Source organism: Haliotis rubra, unplaced genomic scaffold (assembly GCF_003918875.1).
Source record: "Haliotis rubra isolate DU_JTF1 unplaced genomic scaffold, ASM391887v1 Scf480, whole genome shotgun sequence".
Taxonomy (NCBI): domain Eukaryota; kingdom Metazoa; phylum Mollusca; class Gastropoda; order Lepetellida; family Haliotidae; genus Haliotis; species Haliotis rubra.
This window is the reverse complement of record NW_025767169.1, coordinates 280,072-304,655: the sequence shown is the minus strand read 5'-3', so window position 1 is coordinate 304,655 and position 24,584 is coordinate 280,072. Positions and strand designations below refer to the sequence as shown.

General features: G+C 38.9%; 2 protein-coding genes and 1 long non-coding RNA gene across 10 annotated transcripts in view; 2 read left to right on the top strand and 1 right to left on the bottom strand.

The window, feature by feature from the left end:
• LOC124291070 (protein argonaute-2-like) overlaps positions 1–7,786 on the top strand; it is a 37,239-nt gene extending 29,453 nt beyond the window's left edge. For all 8 annotated transcript variants that reach the window (XM_046727979.1, XM_046727977.1, XM_046727978.1 and 5 more), the window contains one exon: positions 1,131–7,786. In XM_046727979.1, the coding sequence (XP_046583935.1) occupies positions 1,131–1,239 (109 nt within the window). In that variant the 3' untranslated portion in view covers positions 1,240–7,786. The remainder of the gene's footprint in view (positions 1–1,130) is intronic.
• A 2,973-nt stretch (positions 7,787–10,759) lies between these two features.
• On the bottom strand, positions 10,760–14,428 carry LOC124291083. Its single transcript, XR_006902137.1, has 3 exons — positions 14,277–14,428; positions 11,869–11,964; positions 10,760–10,971 (listed from the first exon to the last, which is right to left on the bottom strand). It is a non-coding gene; the product is annotated as an uncharacterized LOC124291083 (long non-coding RNA).
• Positions 14,429–22,698: 8,270 nt separating this feature from the next.
• The window catches only part of LOC124291085 (RCC1-like G exchanging factor-like protein), a 78,369-nt gene continuing 76,483 nt past the window's right edge, over positions 22,699–24,584 (top strand). Inside the window, 1 exon segment of the mRNA XM_046727990.1 lies at positions 22,699–22,812. The gene's annotated coding sequence lies outside the window, so the exon portion shown is untranslated.

Genomic DNA, 24,584 nt, shown 5'->3' with positions numbered 1-24,584 from the left:
TTTAGAGGACAATATAATGAGTTTGTGGTTAAGGTATTTTAGTGTCAGACAAATGAACTGGCTGAAGTTTGCACTTATAAGATAATGAAAACTTTCGGAACTATAACAATATACACAGTTCACAACTGAAACAAAACTATAGACATTTACTGAATATGTGAATTTTGTTGTTTTTTTCTACTTTGTATTCAGGTCACTTTTGGTTTCTAGAATATGTTCAGAAATTAATGAAAACTGAATTATTATGAACAGCTGCACTTGACTTTATTCAAAATTATTTTTCGAATCTTAGATCTAACCAAAAATCCCTTAGAAATAAGGGTCTGCACTATATATTTTTTCATAGAATCACCATTTTCTATCAAATATTCATTTTGCACAAGTATATAATGTATTAGTTCAAGCCTGAATGAATAGATACCGACTTTGCTTCAAGTTAATATACTGTTCTGTATATGTATCATTTAAGGGAGTGTGAAACACCTCCAAGGGCTTGTCATATACATGTAGCATTATTACAGACATTCTTATGTTCAATGTGGTTCATTCTTTCATTGTGATATGTTATCAACATTTTTCATAACCTACAAAACATTAGCACATGAAGATGATCAACAATATGGCTCATCTCCCTTTATTGGTCCAAGGGTGAAATGCTCAGTTGACACAAATTTTATTGCCACATTGACTAAATATGGACCACTTCCACTTGGTAAAGCAGAAGTTCTGTTGTACAGTCTCCTTGCCACATCACTCCAGACAGTTTTAATAAATTGGTGCATAATCATTAATGTTATCCAGCCTTACATTACTATATAAGTGAAATAATCTTGAACGCTTCATTATTATCATTTGACTGTTGTGACAGTGTGCAAGCATGGTTCTACCACACTTTAAGCAATGTTCCAGAAATATCATGGCAGAGGACAGGGAATCTTTGTTCAACCAATAACTTGAACACATTTGAATGGATTGTTTTCAAATTTGGAGATTCCCCTCCATATCTATAGGAGAGGTACAGTGCATCATCACAATTTATATCTCTTGAATATGGGGGGAAAGATCCCACATCAAATTAAGTTACATTATACAGTTCCTGATTAAACATCTTCCATATCTTTTCCTTCCAGCGGTGAAGGGAGTCGACACTCTGACAACAGCGAGGACCGAAATCCAGCATCAATGGCTCGTGCTGTGACAGTGCATCCCGATACCTGCAAGGTTATGTACTTTGCTTGAGGAGTCACGCAAGAGGAGACAACTCTACCATTCTTTTCTAGGCTGTGAACTATGTCTGGGACTGGTGTTTCTATGTTATTTGTGTAAGATATTTATACGTCAACTCGAGCAGAAATGACTAGGATAGAGAACGCTGGCATAGAAATCTGAGTCATGTGTACATATTGTTACCATGGTTACTTGTATAAATTGTGCCACAGTCCTCATGTCGTGCTCAATGGATGGACTTTATATATAATGAAATGTTGACCTTCCGTGTGATGCACACATATTTAATATTGTGATGATAATGATTATTATATTTTGAAGGCCGGGAATTGTTTTAACAAAGTATCATGACCATGTTTGTTACAAAGGTTTTATTTCTATAATTGTGTTGTCATCTTCTGTTCTCTGAAATCTTTGGTTGTCAACATTTAACTAGTTTGGGTTAGCGTGAAATCTGTCTCTATCTTCATGCGTTATCTCCAATGTAACTTAAACTGCTTGTTCACAAAACATAGGTATCAATACTTTAACCATTCGTTCATTCTTACCACATTCAGTTCCAAGTTAGGATCATTTGTTTTTCAACATCAAGTATTTGCTGCCTCATCCTACATAATACTCGACTGCATATTTATATTAAGTATTAATCAAATATAATATCATAACACCCAGACTGGCTACGACTTCAATTATGTTCCTAGCTTTGTTCGTAGAACCATATCACGTCTTTGTACTGGTTATGACCACAGTATTTTTCTATCAGTGACCATAATGTAGCCTTTACGAATGGCATTTCTGCCAACAATGCAAGTTTTCATATCAATGTTTGTCAAAATAGAATACCAGTTAGCCAAGGTTGTGACAGCAGCTGGTTTATCAACAACCTTGTTATTCACATCACTTACAGTTTATGTACTTTTTGTTGGACATATGAAACTTAACCAAGATCACAATTTGGTTTTGTCCCACCCAAAAGCCAAACCCAACCATTGCATCCACCGTGCAGTTACCTCCCCTTGCATTTGTTTCCAGATTACCTTCAGATATCATTATGCAGTTCCCTTAACCATTGTAATGCACTTGAAGCTTCTCCACCACCCTGTACCGAATCAAAACCGTTTTCTCCACGAAAACATTTCAGTATGGGGGAAGTAACTGCCACCTTATAATGAGCAATATAGCAAATGTATTGAACAAAAGTAACCCATATTACAAGGGTATTTTTAAGGGCCTTTATTTTAGAATCCAAGCATGACGGAAACAATGTCCAGCCAAGTGGACAAGATTTGCATCGACCAGCCTTTTGACTTGTGTATTCCACATGATTGTTTAATATGTATGTAGAATTGTTTTGTTTTATTGAAATCCCATATAACATTTGACAAATATTTCATATACGTACTTGTACCTGTGGTGATTGTATGTTTAACATTGGTAAAACAGAACAAAAAGAGATCAAGCAATCACACTTACTGACATCCTGACTAGGTCACCATTGCTTGATGCAAAATTAACAAATAGAAGTCAGCTGAGTTTCGTTTTATCGTATTTTAACAGATTGGAGTTATCAAGATGAGTGTAGTTTCATTTTAATCGTGTGTTTTCAACCTGTACATAGGAAATGATGAAAGATCAAGTACCCTTGATAATCTCCCACAAACAATGTTGGCATAAATAGTCTCTAGTCACAAGCCAACATGTTATCCCCCTTTCTCCAGGTGATGGAAGTGTTTTGGTGCTGTAGTGTCCCCCTCTCTGTAGGAGTTTATTTCCATTTATCAAGCTGTAGACATAAGATATTTGCTAACATTTAGCATTGTAAATGATTCACCGTTCTGGTACAATCAGTTTTGAATTTGCTCAGTTTCATTTCCTTTTGAAGTAAATTTTGTATAGTACCAATGATTATAAGCTCTAAAGTATCCTTAACTTTTTTTCAATATTCAGGTAGCTTGTTATTTTCATCAACACATATCCATTTAGTCCCTAATCAGTACCATTTGACTGACAGTAGGTAGGTATTTTTTCACCTATCTTATCTATATCTTTCATTATCAAAGATGTTACTGAATTCTGTTACCATGCACAATTGTATATTTGCTTTGTAAATTAAAGATGAATTATATTATATTCAGCTGATAAGTGCTATGATTTTCATAAATGCATGCAATCTTTGGTATATGCATATCATAATGATGCTTGGCTAGTGTGATTAGTGTTTCTACAATAGCAAGGCTGTGATTTTGAGGCTGGTTATAGAGCTCCTTAAGTCATTATAGTTAAACCAACTCCAAATTAGACCCCTTGAAAAGCCTGAAAGATTCTGTCAGTAAACTGCTAAATTTCAATGTCACTTTTCTACTTACAGATTCTTATTTAAAATGAAAAAAAGCCATTATACTTAGGTCACTTTGTTAAACTGGTTCATCAGAGACTTACTAGTCATATGCAACTCTTTACAACATTGATTCGAGAATTGTCCTCTTGTCAAACTATTTTATACCAGATCTGTCATTTAGAGAGATTGTAAGTTCATTCATACATAATTAATTTGAATTTCCCGATTTTGATTATATCACTCAAAGCCATACATGATTTTGCACCTTCAAACCAGCTAACAAGTCCCTGTGGCATCATTACTGCAATGACTGTCTGTATATGAAGTTCCAGTTGCCATTCCTCCATGACCAAAGTGAGGAACATGACAATTTGGATCTCACCAAAGCAATGCAGGCTTTGTCTTGGATTGTCTTTGATTATTCTTCAACAAAGTGACGCTGAATGACTGCTTACTGTTATTGGTTGAAACACCCAATGACCAATGACCATTGTAACACATTATTCATTTTACGCAGTCCGGTAAATTTCCCTGAATGTCTTTTCTTTAACAAGTAACTGCTTACTACTACTGTTGGTTTGAAGAATCTGCAAGCATTCTTCAATATTCACCTGAAGTAGTGTTTGTGAGTTTCCTTCAATTGCTAAATTGTTTGATAAGTTCAAATATGACTTTTGTCAAAATTCCATTACAAAATGAATGGTGTATGTCTATGTGGGTTATTTTGCCCCCAAAAGCCTACTTGGTAAGATTTTGAGTTTCCCAATTAGTAACTGCTGTTTTTGTGATTTGTCTGACATTCTGCTTTGGAAGTTCTTCCTTTGGAAAAGGGTTGCTGTATGTTTAACCTGTATCTATACATATTTCAGTTTATGGGTAAGATCACTTCACTTAACATGCTAACATTATACGGTTTTGTCAACTTCTTGTCAACACCTGCATATTTTCTAGTCACTCATTTAGTTGGCCTAATACTGCTGGTCAAATGACTGAGATATGCATCACATGACTAGTGGACATTGCAAGGGCATCTATGCAATAATCAGTGCCAGATTGAGTCGTCTCCTTTCATTAATGTACTCTAGCTCTTCCAGAATGTCACAATGGTGGTGTATGGCAAGTGGGGAACAAGAGGTACCATATATCAGATAACAAACAAGTCATTGTGAACTTACATGCGCTATGCCCATTAAAGACATCACTCACTCCTTTAGTAATGCACTTAAGTCAATTTCTGCCATTCCGAGATACAAGCGCTCTAGGCATTATTGTACCTAATGAGGTAAGCTGCACTTTTTGTAAACAGATCCAGTTTGTTTATAGTACCTTTTGAATTTCTAGTGGTACTTATTTAAACATGTTGTTTGGTTGTATATGTTCATTTATGGACTGTTTTGTGTTGGTGTATAGATTACTTGTAGGTTTGATTTCCATCTGCATCAGTGAATCAAACATTGCAGAATCCCAATCTGTCAAAGGGAGGTAATTCAGATGACATAAGAACATCAGGATAATCATGACGGAAGCATTTCTCTCTGACCATTCCTTGATTTGTTTTTGTTGTGTGTTGTCTTGTGCAATATAATAAACTGGCCAGATATTTGAACATATCAGTCACATGACACCAAACTGACCAATCAAATATGATTACCAAGACAGAAAACAGCCAATGAAATTGACATGTCCCATGGGCCATATTGTATAGTGGCATTGCTCCCAGTTAGTCTTACAGTGCCTTTTGCTGTGTATAGCCCAATTTTAGGAAATTATTTCGTGTAATCCGCATCCACCCCGTTTTGATCCACCTGATACTAGCTATTTGTCATGTCCCAAGGAATCTCTGTACCACCGCTTATCACAAGAGAATGTCTCTGAAATCCACCCCCCTCTTTTTCCCAGGATTGTTTGAAGGTTATGGCTCCGAAACTTATTTCATATTGGAAAGGTTTGTTAAATGTTGATGTACATAGATTAGACTATTTTTTTAAGAAATGATTGATAAATTGCTTTCAAACCCAAATTTCTAGGAGGGTGAAATCTGTTGCTATTGTTTAATGTTCAGAAATGAAATCATAGCTGATTAATATTAATTGTGTACTTTTATTCGACTACTATATAATGATATATTTTTGTGATTGTAGATTTAAGGCAAGAACCATTTCATTTACATGGCTAACACAAATGGTCATGGTTTAAAATCATGGGGGGCGAAAGAAGCTTGTGAAAAAGACTGAACAAATATATCATTGAAAAAAATAATTCCCCATCAAGGTTTCTTCCAGATTGTAATTGTCGTGTTCATGGTGGCATTAAGCATTTTGTCTGGCTTGCGATGTTCAGAGATGTGTAATTCGTACAGTACTATGCAAAAATGGCTCAAGAATGACAAGCATAGATCTGACAGCCTCAACTCTTATAAAGATCAAGCTATTTGACCCAGTTTGTTTTTCAAGAGTAAATTGTTATACTATCCCTGCCAAATGCTTTAGTAATTACGAAGGTGAACAATTCCAGCAATATCGGGAGAACATGCTTGCATGGAGTCTTAATATTAATAAAATGGGTAATTGCACATATCTCCAGATCATTTGTACATATTTATATACAAGAAAATTAATTCTATGGGTGTGACTTGTGCTGTTGAAATCAGCCCCATATCTTTTCTCATATCAGATCATGTAGACTGCGTGGCAGCTGAGGACCTCTCTGATGTCAAGTACAATGAATGGTATGCAATCACAGCTGTTAAGATAACATAATTTAAAGGTGTCATTTAATCTGGTTTAATCCTTTTAGAGAGCTGTACTTGCCAATCTTTTGCCCAACGTAACACATTTCCTCATGTGAATTTGCTGAGCAGTTAATCAGCTTTTAAGGAAGTGTTTTAATACCCATTTTTTAGTCAAAATTTTATTTTTAAAAAAAGGAAATTCCATTTGACCAAAAACATTGTGGCAAACTTAACCTTTGTAAAACTTGATTATATTTATGATACATATGAAAATATTGTTTGAAAAATGCCCTTCTGTGTCTTGTCGAAGTTTGTATAAATCATACTTACAGCATTCAATGTAAACATTGTACAGAATCATCACTAAAGTCAAGTTGCACACTTTTGTGAATAACTAGCCTTATAATCTAGACATGTTCAGAGATTTCTTCACCTTTTCATGCCTATGTGGGCATCACTTCATATAATTTGTGATGCCTTACTTCTAAAATATCAAAATGTGAAGTGAATCAGTCATTTCCTATGGCTTGCCTTTGTTTCAGTTTGAGCAAGTTTAAGATTATAAGAGCTTGAAGCAAATGAATGACATCTGGACTTCGCAATATGTTTGTGTCGGGAGAAGGTTGTGTAATGAAAGTCAGTTGTTATTCTCACATTGTTTGGAAGATTTTGATTGGTTGTGAGGACAGCTACGCATATCATTAGGGATGTCTGGGTTAACAATAGGTGCATGGTGAAATAGGGGTCCACAGTTCTCCCCACTGCTGGTAATTTTACAAAGTTTACAAAATATTCCTGCTGTTTTTTATATATGTAGTGAAAGTGCAAAAGCTCAACCATTTCAGAAATAATATTTATTGATTATTTTAGTAATCTTGTTATTATCCAAGGCATTTCACATGTACATGTACAATAGTGTTTAAGATTTATTTTGAGAATTCCAAAAGGGAGAATATTGGTAACCATTTTGTATTTTAAATTGAAAATCTTTACATCCCCAAGCTCTGGAATTTTCACCTGTGCCTGTTGAATGTCCCCTGAAAGGTCTGCTCACATTCCAAGTAGACGTAGGGCCTATTACAACAATCAAGCTTTTTCTATCTTTATACCAGCGTAACATTGCGTATTTGAAAAATAAGCAAACCGAGGGTCCCAATTTGTTCCGTTTATACAGATCTCCTTTGTATGTTTTTATGTAGCTTTGATATTTTATCAAGTGCTTCACAAGATGGTTTTGACTGTTTTATGTTAGTCTTTAATACAGTCCAGTCTTGGTGCTGCCTCTCATTGCTATGACAACAGTGCCATGTGACATGCTTGTTGCCATGGCAAAAGTATTTAATATTTCATTGCTTAATGGCAATCTGTCACATTATCCATTGCAGTATCAATGGTATCATGTGACTGTTGCTATGATAATAATGTAGATTTGTGTGCTTCTTACTCCACCCGAAGCTTTTATTCATTGTCAATAAATGTTTATAAACTAATATCTTATTTGTCCTTTTTTTAACATGTCATGTGTAAGAATTCTGATTGTAAGAGGCGACTAATGGGATCGGATGGTTAGGTTTGCCAACACGATTGACAAGTCATATCCCAATTTCATAAGAGGGGTGGCGCTGTAGCCCAGTGGTTAGAGCATTCGCTCTTCACGCCCAAAGCCCGGGTTCAATTCCCCACATGGGTATAATGTGTGAAGCCCATTTCTGGTGTCCCCAGCCGTGATGTTGCTGGAATATTGATAAAAGCAGCGTAAAACCGTACTCACTCATAGATCATCTGTGTGAAGTATTAAACAACAAACAAAATGGTTGGATAACCCATTCTTAGATCAACATCTCTAAAAATGATGGCTTCTGCTGTATTCCAGCTGTATGACTAGTTTGTACATAACCAAGTATGGACCATACAATCCAGTGATTGATACAAACAGCAATCATCCTGTCAACTAGAAGTTGCCAAGCATGAGGTTTCAGAATTCCCTAAATGTAATATTTCAATATGTACCCCATGAGTGTGAAGAGTAGGTGCCACAGGTGTTTTCTGTATCATATTCTGAGTTGTATCCTTTGACTGCACATGCTGGTCATTGATCTCAATTTCTTTCCAATTATAACATAATATACATGTAACAGAAATACTTTGTATTAATGCACACTTGCACATCTTGGAGATTCAATCTCTTTCAGAGACCAAAATGAGTTCTTGCAGCTATAATCAAGCACTTTCCTTATTTGTAACATTTGGGTGGCCAGGTCCAAAGCATCCTTTGCTTCCACCATATAAAGTTCAATCCACCTATCAGGTTTAGCCAGCTTCGGTTACCTGTCAGCAGTGGAGTAGTGTTTCATGAGTTCACTGCCACATTGTACAATCTGACCCATGTCCAACACAGGTTTCGCTTCATGTTGGACATAAGATTGATTATGGTTATATTTGTGTATATGTGCACATCTGGTATTATGGTCTCAACCCTCAAATTCAATTCAGATGCTAGATCATGTTTAGCAGCAAACTGACTTACTGAGTTTGGTTTTGCGCCGCTTTTAGCAATATTCCAGCAACATCACGGCAGGGGACACCAGAAATGGGCTTCACACATTGTACCCCACCGCCCTTAGCAGCAAACACTCATGCTAGCTTCAACAAATGTCATAATACCACAACTATTTTTAGGATGATGATTCCAGTGATAATTCAAGAGAGTTGAATGCAATTATATGTACAGAACACAAGGACCTAGTGACATGTTGAAATGAGACCAACGGCAATATTCAAAGAACCTTAGCTTGTTAAACATTGACACAACATTGATTTGATAGTCATAATTCTTTATCGCTTTCAATATGTAATTAACATGGCAGAACACCTTTACTCGATTAAGTTTGTCCACATATGGACAAGGACTTTAAAAAATATCATCACTTAAACCCACAATCTATATCTCAAGGGCTCATATTTTGGTAAACCTACACTAACCCCAGAATCCATTTATAGTGGGTTTTTTTTCGCAATCTCAAATTACCTGCCTTTTAGGGCAACCACCAGTTTTAATTAATATGAAGACATTCCTTCCATCAAAAACATTCAGGGCTTTCTTTAGCACGTCAGTCAGTGTTTTTTTATTGTAACTTGCGTTGTGATTTAGGGGATAACTGTACTGTTTGACAAATTGGGGACATATACTGGTGGTTATATAGCCGCAAATTCCGCTTACGCGTTGCCAATGTAACTAAATTTGCGCCTATATAACCACCGGTATACGTCCCCAATTCATCAAACACAGTACAGTTATCCCCATTCTAATTCAACTCGTTTTACGCTGTTTTTTCGTGAAAGAAATTCATTATTTAAACCAGGTCAAAGTTCCTCTAGGTCAAAGGTTAATCATATCACTCCTTGAACTTACACGATCTCCAGAAAAAGTAGATCCCTTTCCAAACTACAACACGTTTATTATGTGCACACTGTCTAAATCTGACAATGATGAATAAATCATAGTGTTATAGATAAAATGGACGGAATTATGATGAAACCACTCTCTAGTTATCAGAAATGAGCGCCCTGCTGATTCCTCAACTACGGACCATTATCAGTTCTGTTGTCAAATGACATCACAGCAGGTGACGTCATGCCCCATAATGACGTCATAAATCTTGTTTCATGATCTAACAGTGTTGGGTCGTCAACAGCCTGTTGCGAGTAAGTCGTTTGAACTTAAAATTAAATTTATGATACTGTTTTGTCTTTTGTTAACACCCATTCCACCCATTTTAGCTGGATAGGGGAGTTAATTGGCCAAGGGCTTCTGCAAATGACAATGCCCTGAAAAACAGCGTTACCCCAATTGTGTAGGAATACATTCAAAGGTTTTGGTTTTCAAATTGCGACTGTATATGCGTGTTATACGGTTGGAAATTTATAGCCTTGACCAATCAGAACTTGTGTTTCATACCAAGTTGAATTAGAATGATCCTTTAATAGCATAGCAAATCAAAATGGCTAACTGAAATCTGGGGCAGGTACTTTGACATCACGAAAGCCAATGGAATGGTTACATGCAAGCAGGTTGCCTTTGGTACTGGAAGGAGTGAGGAAGATGTAAACCTATCACCCAGTGTCATTAAGTAAAGATGCTCGTACCTTTATCAAGTCCATGAAAGAGGTAAGGAAGACCCATCTTGCAGCTTGTACAGGGATTTATCTTGGATTTCACACTGCCTGGCCAGATAATATAGGGAAGAAATTGTGATTCTGTTCAAAATTGGATAATGTGAATGTTCTTATTTCCTTGAATTATTACAAATCGGGAAAGTTTAACTTCAAATTTGGAATTTGTACTGCAGCCTAATGTTAGCAGGTCTGAATAAATCCCTGTTGTACTACACCTTGTATACTGACACCTGAGGCTACTGTAAAGCTGATAGCCTCCATTCCCACAAGTGTAAACAACACAATAATGGTCACAAGAATGATTTATTTGTACACATAAATTAAGTCCCCATAATTGTCTCAAGAGTGCATGATACAGAAAATTGTTATGGACCTGTTGAAAATGTTGACAACTGTTGAAAAAATGGCTTGTGTTGAATCTCTTGTAAAAGTCTACAAAGAAAATTAAATCTGACAAAATGTCATTTCTCCACATCCATTGATACCACTTGTGGTGACTCTGAAAGGAAAAAGAGAAAAATACTCAGATAAACCTAAAAAAGTACATAAATCTCTTCATCCTTGTACAAAAGGAAGCCCTATGTCATAAATGTAACCTTGGTAACACTCCAAATTTGACCTCTCTATTCAGTTCACCATGGTAATAAATATACAGCAAAATATCTAAAATCCACTAAATACCATCAAGGCCTTGTAGATGATTGTTTAAGTAGAATTTTGTATTTTAATCAACCCCAAGCCTCGATAGTCCAATGTACGTCCATTCTATTTTGATAAATACCTATAAAAACCAATCTTACAGAAAGTTTGTAACACTAGAATTGGCTGGCCAAACATATTACATTCATAGGCAAGAGATATTCTCAGCACAATTACTACTGAAAGAGCTTGAGATGTCACGTGTCACTTTCTGAATGAAGATATGGTAACAAATGGACCAAGAGTATTTATCATAATACTAAGGAGATCAAGTCTACCAGATGATCAAGGAAAGTATCTGTTTCCAAAACCTCAAACCAAATTCCCCAAAACATCAGAATCTTCATGGAATGACACGGCAGTAAACACAGAAGTAACCTAATGTTTCCACAGTGAAGTGAGGTGAATTGTAGGTGAAATCATGTCGCAGTTAAAGAATAATTCACATGGCAATATGCGTGCAAGCGTGCGACCATCTTTTAACTTCTTTTGGCATGACAGGAAGAGATAAACCCCCCCACTTTCTGCTCTCCATGCAGACACATGATCCAGTAGACCGCAGAGGCGTTCCTTATAGGCGGCGTAAGACGAGGTACTGTCAGATGTTTGTTGTTCCTTGCTAACAATGTATCTTCAGGGCTTGTCAGGTCACAATGCCTTATTTCTGTCTATTACTACATGAGGCTGTGTCACTCACCTTAGGTCATTCATCCTTTAGTACATCTGGCAGAGGAGACTTGGGATGTTTGCTCTCAAAATGTTGCTTGTAAGTCTTAGGGTCAGGCATCTGGGACTAGAAATAGAGAGACATGTGACACCAGATCCACTATTTTGCTTCCTTACTACAAAGATCTATATGATCTCTACCAGATACCTTTTTGGAGTGAGTGAGGGTTTCTTACAGCATATCAATTTGACATGAGAAGAAAGACCTTGGAATCATTATCTTTGACATTTACAACCCTGGTGAAGTCTACAAGGACTAGTATTATTCCAGCTATATGGCGGCGGTCTGTAAATAATCGAGTCTGGACCAGATAATCTAGTGATTAACTATTTCACTCTGACGACATGCATGCATGTGTATGTGTGGCTGCTTGGACTAGTCCAGACTTAAACTGGTTTTATAGTGCAAGCTCACTGAGATACCATGCCGCAGGTAAGCATGAACACCCCACTCAGACACATTATCCCGACTCCGCGCCGACCAGTCCTTCTTGTTGCACCCATTTAGGCCGAACGCTCCATTCAATGAAGTCACTTAAACAGACCATGCATTTTGCAATGGACCTTCCTTCCACTTTGTGTTAAACTGAAACACTCCATCCGTGTCAAATGTGTACCCCCTCCACCTTTGCCAGCATACAAAACCATACCCCCCTCCCAAATACAAACCCTAACCAGCAACCTTTGCCCACAAACAAATCCTACCCTTCAACCCTTGTGGTTATGCCCAAATGATGCCGTCCATGTATTTTAGTATCCTTCCATCCTTGCTAAATCCACATCACCACCCACCTTACACACAGTGCATGTGTGCACCACCCGTAGTACCACCACCTTACCTTTACACGTGACGCGCAGTGCACCACCACCACCCACCTTACAGACAGTGCATGTGTGGACCACCCGTGAGTACCACCCACCTTACACACGGTGCATGTCTGCACCACCCGTAGTACCACACCACCTTACAGTACCACCCACCTTACAGACAGTGCATGTCTGAACCACCCGTAGTACCACCCACCTTACACACGGTGCATGTCTGCACCACCCGTAGTACCACCCACCTTACAGACAGTGCATGTGTGCACCACCCATAGTACCACCCACCTTACAGACAGTGCATGTCTGCACCACCCATAGTACCACCCACCTTTACCCACCTTACACACGGTGCATGTCTGAACCACCCGTGAAGTACCACCCACCTTACACACGGTGCATGTGTTGCACCACCTGTAGTACCACCCACCTTACAGACAGTGCATGTCTGCCACCACCTTACACACGTAGTACCAACCGGCACCTTACACACGGTGCACCACCACACTTACACACGGTGCATGTCTGCACCACCACGTAGTACCACCCACCTTACACACGGTGCATGTCTGCACCACCCAACCACCTTACACCGGTGCATAGTAGTACCACCCACCTTACACACATGTCTGCATGTCTGCACACCCGCATGTACCACCCACCTTACACACGTGCATGTCTGAACCACCGTGGTACACCCACCTTGACAGTACCAGTACCCCTTACACCTTACAGACGGTGCATGTCTGCACCACCCGTAGTACCACCCACCACCTTACACGGTGCATGTCTGCATGTCTGCACCACCTTTTACACACGGTGCATGTCTGACACCACCCGTAGTACCACCCACCACCTTACACACGCACCACCGTAGTACCACCCACCTTACAGACTGTGCATGTCTGAACCACCTGTAGTACCACCCACCTTACAGACGGTGCATGTCTGAACCACCCGTAGTACCACCCACCTTACAGACGGTGCATGTCTGAACCACCCGTAGTACCACCCACCTTACAGTGCATGTCTGCACCACCACCAGAGTACCACCCACCTTACACACGGTGCATGTCTGCACCACCCACCCGCGGTGCAGTACCACCCACCTTACACACGGTGCATGTCTGAACCACCCGTAGTACCAACCACCTTACAGACAGTGCATGTCTGAACCACCTGTAGTACCACCCACCTTACAGACAGTGCATGTCTGAACCACCCGTAGTACCAACCACCTTACAGACAGTGCATGTCTGCACCACCCGTAGTACCCACCACCTTACAGACAGTGCATGTCTGAACCACCTGTAGTACCACCCACCTTACACAAGGTGCATGTTTGGACCACCAGACAGTGCATGTACCACCACCCACCTTACACACGTGTGTCTGCATGTGTACCACCACCACCAGAGTACCAGCCACCTTACACACGGTGCATGTGTGCACCACCCATAGTACCACCCACCTTACACACAGTGCATCTCTGCACCACCCATAGTACCAACCACCTTACAGACAGTGCATGTCTGCACCACCCATAGTACTACCCACCTTACACACGGTGCATGTGTGCACCAATGCCTTCAAAGCAGCCTTCTTCTGATCATGGCCGCCCTTCTTGGCATCCTGAAGCTTCTTGGCATTCTTCTGCTGAGACTGAATCTTTTGTTGACCACGAGCCATAGTTCCTCAAACTGACTCTGACTAAAATGTTACAATGACAAATTTCAATTTACAATGACAAACTAATATCTGAAAATATACACTTTTTGATATTCACTAAGTACAGGTTGATTTGGTTTTCAGTAGTCATCAGTCATCTAGCAGTCTGATCACTTATTTGCCATGTCAAGGAATATTCGATCCAGTGTTGGTTCAACAATGCTATCAACCAAATCACCACCCATCCGATTTAGTAAATCACTTCATACGACAAGCATAGGTTGCTATGGATCTATTCTCAGCTGTATTTCCTTTTCCAAACAAGAAAAGTGTTCTTTTAAAAGCATCAGGGTCAAACCTACCAAGGTTGACAGCTCGTTAAAGGCTTTGATTGCACAGTAACCAACAAGCTGCGAAAAAAATACAATTTATCTGTTACAACTGTGAATGAATCTTCCATGTCCTGTGCCAATGACAAGGGACTTGAAGCACCCAACACAGATTATCTATAATACCAAGGTTCCAGCAACTTTTCCCACATATCACCTAGTATCTTGTATGGTTCACCTTCATACTTGGTGAATTGAACCGTATCCTTTCATGAATTTCATTCATTATTTGTGGTCACTAGAATCGAATATATATGAATGCTTTAGAGAACTTGAAACTAGTTTGTTGTGGATCTAAGTGAGATACGCAAAATGTAATAATTCCAACCCATACAGTAGAGTAACTTTTGCCATTTTGAAGTGGCCTCCTAACGGCACTGTCATTAGGCTATAAGATGCCTTGTTTGTAACGTATTGCCTTGTTTCAGTTTTATAGAAATTATCAATGAAATGTTTCAACTTAAGTAATTACATGATAATTTTGTTAGTTTAATTCCTAGATATTAACCATAAAGTATTAATCAATAAATATCTGTATTCATTACTGTATATAACATATCATATTTGCCTTAAAGTGTATTCGATTGCAGCCCTCGTATCATCTTGAATGTTTGAAATGTCAAACATACAAGAGACAGAACAAATGATCACAAAATCATACAAAAAATAACTTCATAATCTCAACTACACAAAATCAATATGTGAAAACATTTTTTCTATAAATACAAAATCACTTTGTGGCACTGACACCTATGTTAAGCATGAACATCATCTACATCCAGTGCTCATTGTTAGCTGTACTGTCAGTAATCAGTTTTCTGGGGCAATATGATAGACTGACGTTCTACTCAGAAATACATAATCTGACTGACATTTGCTACATTCTTTTCTCTATTGTCAGTTTCTGACTGCAACAGAACCTGTATAACTGCCCATATTGTTGTCCACAAAGATGTATTTGTTCCATGACGCAAAGATTAAGGTAGTCCAAATAATGTTACTGTGCATAATGCACTCAGTCTCCAAACTCTAACGTGTGCAGACCATTCCCCTTTTCTTGCTAGCATTTATGATTTCATGATTATGGCACAAAAAACAATCACATACATTTTAGTGAAAACAATCATGACAGAAAGTTTGAAAATAATAATGCTCACATGACATGATTGTGAGCCAATCAGAGTAATCATGGTAATAGAGATATGGGGAAACCGTCCAAATAGTGGATATTAAAAGCACCAGTAACTCAAAACTGGTTGTTGTGAAAAGACATTTAAACCAAGAAATGATAATAAAGTATGTGTGGCTACACATTATCAGAGAAATTTTATTCAAATGCTTTTAGAACATGATTGTAAATATGTTTGGCTACCTAAAATATTGCCTTGACTTCTTGAGTTCTTTATTTTTACAGTGGCTACCCGGAAAGTAGTATCTGTAGCCATACAGTTACTTGGCAAAATATTCAACCTTCAAATCATTTATCATACAAATATGATACTTACATCAATTTGTTACCCCTTGGTGTCATGCACTGGGCAGTATTGTGAAATATCCATCTCATGGGACACTCTCAATTTCATATAATAAGGTTTGTTTATAACCTTTACAACAATATGACAATACATTATCATAATACATGTTTTGGTGATAAAATAGACTTTATTTACAAACTATATTGGACATACAAATTACTTATTTGTCATAACTTTGAAACAGAATTCGTTTCACAACAGTCACACAAAGCATTACAATGATCTTATATAAAATTATAATACTCGTAAGTTTGGCAGAATTAAAATTAACTGATGGTTCAAACAATCAGAGCGATTTCACTCATTTGAAAGTTAGTAAGATGAGTTTATTATTGCGAGCCGCATATCCTCATTGTTAATGTTTTCAAGCTATTTGATATCGAGGTATTGTTAGGGAGACATGGCCTTATTATTACGCCATGACGAGAAAACGAAAGCCGTGGGATTTGTACAGGTGGTTCGTGTGTGAGACATAAAATATTCTATATCTGATCATAAAATTAACGCGCAAGTGGTTTAATCATCTCTTATGTCGCCGTAAGTACGTCAGTGACATTAAGCGATAAAAATAACACAACCCTAAACGGCATGTCCAACCATTTATCTTTCCACTGTCTAAATAACAAATTCAATCTATGGCAATCCTACAGTAAAATGTGTCATGATTACTGTACTGTATGTCACACAGCGAAGTTAATGATTTTATAAATGATCAATTTCGAAAAATTCACTAAATCCAAGGCTTACCCAACTACCTCAGATGTCCCTGTTGCCCAACTGGTTGAAAATACCGGAAGCCACACATCAATTTGCACACGACACCTCTTAGGCTCAGTTTGAACAGTCGACTGGGCAATTTATCTTCTCTGCGCTTTCGCAAGATTGCAAAAAGTAAACCTGGAGACTGTGCACTTGTGTACCATATTTGTCACAGTGCAAATATAATCTTTACTAACATGCTTACCTGGTAGTATTTATATCGAACTAATGGTATGAGGGAGCTTCTGTTATATATTATCAAGACTCACTGGATACTTATACTTTCCGTTTTGACAGTTAGCATAAACACCCTTCCAATGTGTTGTTCCAGCAGAGACCATATAATAGATCTATTATATGGTCTCTGGTTGTTCCGAGACAGTTATGAAATCTCCTTACTTTTGGTGCGCCGCAATTCAATTAAATTGCTCCCCCTGGGCATGGCAGAAACACATGATGTTTTCGATTTCCAGGACAAAGACTCGAGACAAGATTGATAGGTTTACAGCTATGAGCATTGTTTCAGGGAGACACAAACATGAACTGAGAAGTTTTGTTTTTTAAATCATTTTCACTTGGACAAATGTCCTTCTCTGAGTGTATTCATTAGGATCCATTAATGTGTGTGTTTCGATGGTCTGTTTTATTGAGAACAAGTTGTGGAGCTCTACATTTATGGACTGTGAAACTCAAAACTGATCTGTCTGTATCCGTGGCTTTTTCCTCACACAATGCATGGCCTGGTCATATAGAGTTCACTAAAACAGCAATGGGTGAAAAGGACTTCGACGACACAACATGCAAACACGGGTTCTTGAGAGGCATTTAGAAGTTGGTGTTCAAGTAAAACGCGAATATTATGTATGACAACTTCTTCTTTATTGTATGCCACAACGTTTCTGGGCTATTCCTTGCCCCTTCGTCAGGTGAATTCACCATCCATAATATTTGCGTTTTTGTATGCAAAACACAGTTCTTTGTTTCAGTCAAACAAAAACAAGCATATGTATAAGTGTATATGAGACACATTGGATTTACTGGGTGCCAGTATTGATTGTAAACAAAATGTCTTCAACTACAGTATACTACGTTTATAACGAACAATTTGGGGCTCAAGGCCACTTGCTGTTTATTTTGGTCGAAGTGCGATATGACGAACTTATATCATAACGAATAAAAATTAGTGGCCCCTTTGAGTTCGTTATATCCGTACTTTACATACAGCGCGTGTTCCATTGTACTGTTTAGTCAATAATCCAAACTCAAACACGCACTGAAAGATATAACGAACTATTGTGTTATGTTTCGGACACTTTCTGTATATTTTAGTCGAAATCCAAATACCGAAGTTCGGCTATAACGATCTAAACTAGCTATAATCGAAACCGCCTTGGTTGGGTAGTGATTAGGACGTCCGCCCGGGGAGCGGAAGGTCGCGGGTTCTATCCCCGGAGGCGTCATACCAAAGGACGTTAAAACATGGTACTTGTTGGTCCCTGCCTGGCGCTAGGCATTAATGGGTACAAGGACTGGTCGGCTCGGAGTCACTTTAACGTGTCTGAGTGGGGTATTCATGCTTAACTGCCATGGTATCTCAGTGAGCTAGCACTATAAAACCAGCTTAAGTCTGGGCTCGTACAAGCAGCCGCACATACACATACACACGCAAGCAGGTCGTCATATGAGCGAAATATTCTTAAGTACGACGTTACACCCCATTTCACCCCATCTCACCTTCACCATCGTGATATTCGAAGTTCAATGTACTTTCCAACCAACACATGTACAGACAACAACAGGAGACTGGAGACTTAGCATGGTTACTTATTTCTGTAAATGGGTGTACATGTGTCTGATGAGGAGCGGATTCAGCCTATATACCAGATGGGCCCACTTGCACAAAGCGATCTTAGCTCAACGATGATCGCATTGCGAATTTTCTTACAATGACTTAAGACAGTCTTAACGCTGAGGCCGGTTTGTGTAAATGTGCCCATATGGCACAGCCACCTAACCCAAAGCCTTGGAGGTGAGGTGAGGTGAAATTGGGTTTAACGTCGTGCTTGAGAATATTTCGCTCATATGACGACGTGCATGCGTGTGTATGTGTATGTGCGGCTGCTTGTACTAGCCCAGACTTAAGCTGGTTTTATAGTGCTAGCCCACTGAGATACCATACCGCAGTGAAGCATGAATACCCCACTCAGACACATTATACTGACTCCGAGCCGACCAGCCCTTGTTGTACCCATTAATGCCGAGCGTCAGGCAGGGACCAACAAGTACCATATTTTAACGTCTTTTGATATGACGCGGTTGGGGATCGAACCCGCGACCTTCCGCTCTCCGGGCGGACGCTCTAACCAATACACCACGGAGGCGGTCCAAAGCCTTGGAGCTACGATGGTGAATCTGCCACCTGTCCACCTTTGATGATCGAGCATCAATCAGACCCAGCTGTGGGATCGATTGACGGTAGGAGTATTCTTTTGACTAGGAAGGTAATAGAGTGTTCGGACAATTGCTTTTCACATCCAACAATGAGATATTATGGATATAGAGCCTCCAGAATGTGTGTACTTAATCGAGCATCGATCGAACCTAGTTAGGGATCAGTTGTGGATTGTTTGTAAGTTGTGTCCCAATCCTACTGTGCTATCGAGCATGCGGAGTGAAAGAATTACCCAAATTAATCACGGAATGTCCTCTGTATCTCCAGAACCATGCAGGTCCAGGCTAGAATTCTTCTTCAGCAGCACATGCATGTCGTAAGAGCCGACTAACGGGATCGGCTGGTCAGGATCGCCGACTTGGTTGACACATGTCATCGAATCCTAATGTTGCCGATCGATGCTTATATCAATCACTGGATTGCCTGTCCAGACTCGATTATTTACGGACCGAACTCTTACAACAAACTGGCGGAGGGTATAACGAATTGGTTTTCCCATGGGACATGCTGTATATTTTAGACGAAATGCCTATGACGGCTGTGGCCCCTTTGAGTTCGTTATGACCGGAGTATACTGTTATATTACAGTTCTGCTGATTAAGGGCATTTGACCGAATGTAAACTTTTGACCCTGCTAGTGAGACTTCCTCTACAAATGTGATGCGAACCACAAACGTCGATCATAATCCCAGTACCTACATCATGTATATATACTCAGATTGATGTGGCACCCATGTCAAATATATCATATAAACAAATCTGTACTTGATCAGGCATTAACGATGTACGCAGTATTTAATATTGTCTAAACTACCAGTCTATACCGCCGGCCTTTATCACAGCCCACTATAAACACTCTCAATGTACATTACTGAGGAATAAATTACATCATGGGGTGATTGGGGTTTTATGTTGTGTACAAAATTCTTTCCTTAAATAGTGCCGTGTGTAAGGTTGCTTGCACAAATACACACTCATGCAGATGTTAAAGCCGTGGAGCTATAGTATATAAGAAGTATCCTAACTTAAACACACTATAGTGACTCCAAGGCGGTAAGTCCTTGTTTGTTTCCTTTCAAAACGAGTGTAAGTCAGGGGCACAACAAGTACCACATCCCTACATCTTTTGTCATCACATTGAACCACCGACCTCCTAATATCATGACAAGCTCTGTACAATACACCAAGAGGCGGTCTTCTACATAGAGGATGAAGTGAGACAGTCTTCTACACTGGGTGACGAGAGCTGAAGATAAGTACTATGACTGACAGCAGTGCCCACTCTCAGACAGTCAAAGACTTGTACTGACAACACACCTTGGCCGTTCTTCATTTTCATTATACTGTACTGAAATTCTCTCTTTAAAGAACTGACATCACTTTTGAATATATGCTTTTTGCCTTTTAATGTCAAGTTAATTCAATTAAAATGCTAGGTTCAAAATTTAAATCCCGATCAGCGTGAATGAAACATTATATTCAAAAGGAAGTTCAGTGAACCTTGTCCAGAATACCTGCCTGCTTGAATTACCTTGTCCAGAATACCTGCCTGCTTGTAATACCTTGTCCAGAATACCTGTCTGCTTGTAATACCTTGTTCAGAATACCTGCTGCTTGTAATACCTTGTCCAGAATACCTGCCTGCTTGTAATACCTTGTCCAGAATACCTGCCTGCCTGTAATTACTTGTCAAAAATACATTTGTTGTATACAGAGGGGTCGGACGATAGTAATCTGATCCATTCATATCGTCCATATTCAATTTCTGTACTGACATATTTCCAACTTATTCCACGCTGCTTATGACAATGTTTCTAATTTCTAACTGAAGCAGTGTCACGAGAAAACAAAGCCTATAGCAACACAGGCCCAGGCTCGTGTGGACACCAATACAATGTTTATGGTCCTGGTGTGGTATGTGTGTGTCCAGCCAGGCTACAAAACGGCATGTAAAACAATACAATCTGCTGATTTAAATGATGAATTAATCAATACACTTCATGTACGGCCTATGTAGAATATATTGAGTGAGTGAGTATGGTTTTACTCCCCTTTTTAGCAATATTCCAGCAATATCACGGCGGGGGACACGAGAAATGGGCTTCACACATTGTACCCATGTGGGGAATCGAACCCGGGTCTTCGGCGTGACGAGCGGACGCTTTAACCACTAGGCTACCCCACTGTCACCGCTATCTTGGGACATATCATGATCTGCTTAGTGTTTTCTCTTTCCAAAACGAAAACCAGAATATCATGACAGTTCTTTAAGTGTGTAAATTCCGGCAAGTACATTGATCATATTGCTACGTGTAGATAGAATTGGTTATGCAGTTGAATACCACCACTCATAATAAGCACCAAACACTATATCCATTAAGGATTCTGGGAAGACATTGGCTGGAAAATTCTTGGGGATTATTCGCAGTAAAATGAGGCGTTGCAGTGGCCATTTTGAAAATTTCAAAATGAAAAGATTACTACTTTATAGCTGCATGGTTACGATTTAAGTTTCAGAGCTACCTAGCTACGGCACATTGTATACAACGCTACAAATGTATTATATTATAGATGTACGCACTGCCTTTAAAAAATGGAGGAATGGGTAATGAGTTTAGGTACAAGGCTATGTACAACACCATACGAACATACAATTACATACATACGATTGTTGTCTACATAAATAATTGTTTCATAATACTCCCAACTTTCTCTCTCAACCAGAATTTCACAACAATAGCTTACATACATTTACCAAAAGTAAAGTTTTCTTTCCTGTTTCCACCATGGATGCAATGATGACACACACAAAAAATGGTCCCTTTTAATCCTTTTATGATAAAGACATTTCCACAAGTTCTGGTTAAATACAGTGTAGAGACGGAACCAAGTACAATTGTATGCGTGCACATTATGAAGCTGGGGCCCGTCTCATCGTATGCTTTAGTGCAAGCTGACGATGCGCAAAGAAAACCAAGAATCAGTTTAGTGTGTTATAAAAGGTGAACGGAGCATGATTTTACAAAGCGAAACATAATTTATACAACATAAGGATAACATGTTGAATTGGGTGTTTATTATTCATTTGATGTCATAAAACGTATTTGTACAAATTGTTTCGGAATGTATATATAATAACAATTTGAATCTTTCAAATACATTATGGTACCATTGCGGTTTTTTGCAATGTCCTGTTTTTAGTTAAACCCAAGATGTCAGCCCCCATTGACATGTGAATGGAAAGGTCAACACATGTCGTCAGTCGTGTTCATTAGTGTATAAAAACAAAGGTATGTCATGATTTTGAATTCTGACCACATTAACTAAAGGGCGAATCAACATGTTGCACTTGTAAACTTTTTTTAATTGATGACAACGCCGTTTTTATGCACTTGTGTGAGTGAACATTGAGTGTGTCAATCGTCAATAGCTAGGCTGTAGGCTGCTGTAGTGTTATCGTATTGGATCGTCGGTGTATGACCAGAGACCATATACCGATATATGGTCTCTGGTATGACCAAGTCTGTGATACGACAGTTTTTTCCGTATTGACATTTCATCTTTGACTAAGGTTGTCATTCACCTGCCAGATATTGCTGGAGACTGTTTGCTCGAAAAAGGAACACAATCACAAACCCTCACCCTAACCCTAACCCACCAAACACACACCCCACACCCTCCCACACACCCTCACACACACCCCACACACACCCCCACACACACGCGGAGAGAATATTTCAGTGCAGTGTATGGTTCAGAAATGCTGAAGGTTTTACCGAATATACAACTCATTAATAGACATCAACAGGAAGATGAAACTTCACCATTAAACAGATCTACAGTCTAATAATGCGAAACCACATATGTGATGTACTTATTATGAAGGTTTATCATATTTGGGAAACATGTTGTTTCATCAAATAGCAATTAAGTGACACATTCTGGGTTATTTTAGTCTGATAATTTGATGCTGTTGGGATACTGTGTTGACTGTAAAATGTTACCTGTGTACTCAAAGGACAAGGTATGATCATAGGGGCGTGGTTCGCTTAGAAACAGCATTAGAAAGACATGTAAGTGTATAGACCAAACCCTATTACTATATAAAAGGAAAGGGATGTAACGACAAAACCACACCCTCCTCGATCACAGTTAGATTCCACCTTGATATTTGTAAGGCCCACAAAGACCTAGGAATCGAAAGCCAGATGATTTCCCTACAAATTGAGCTATAAATGGTCAAACTCGGATCATTGTTTCAAAAGTTATACGCCACAACTCACTGAAAACAGCTACCTCCACAATTTCAAGCCAAGATTATGGATCAACCATGACAGCGAAAACTCACCTTTCAAATTCGTTTTATTAATTCCAGCCGCGTTGACAGCACCTATGTGGGGATAGATTCGATCGGCAGCGTCATTCCACGGGTTAAAAAACTTATTGCAACTTCATATCATTTCCTCGACAGTAAGCAAGCATTTTCTCCAAAATCATCAGCAAACATACTCACTTGTCGGCCATAGATGACCTTGACTTTCAAGTGATCAGAGCAGTAAATTGGGAAGAATATTTTTAGAGGTCAAATATTTATAAATATAATTTCCTAAAAATGAATCAATATTAAATGCATTTTCATAACCTCTAAAATTATACTTACCAATTTACTGTTCCGTACATCATCCAAAATAGAAGGAATATTGCAAAGTTCATATTTTGCGCCCATTAGCAAACAGAAAAAAACTAACAGTATATTTTATTTTTCACCAATCGGATGGCCCGAGTCATGAATCATTGTTCAAGGAAACACACGAGGTGAATAAAGGAGGACTATCTGGTGACTTGATCATGAATCATTGTTAAAGGAAGATTATCTGGTGACTAGATCAGCCTTGAGGAGGAAACATTAATCATTGTTGAAGGAAGACTTTCTGGTGACTAGATCAGCCTTGCCATGAGGAAGCATGAATCATTGTTGAAGGAGGACTATCTGGTGACCAGATCACCCCAGTCAAGAGGAAGCATGAATCATTGTTGAAGGAGGACTATCTGGTGACCAGAT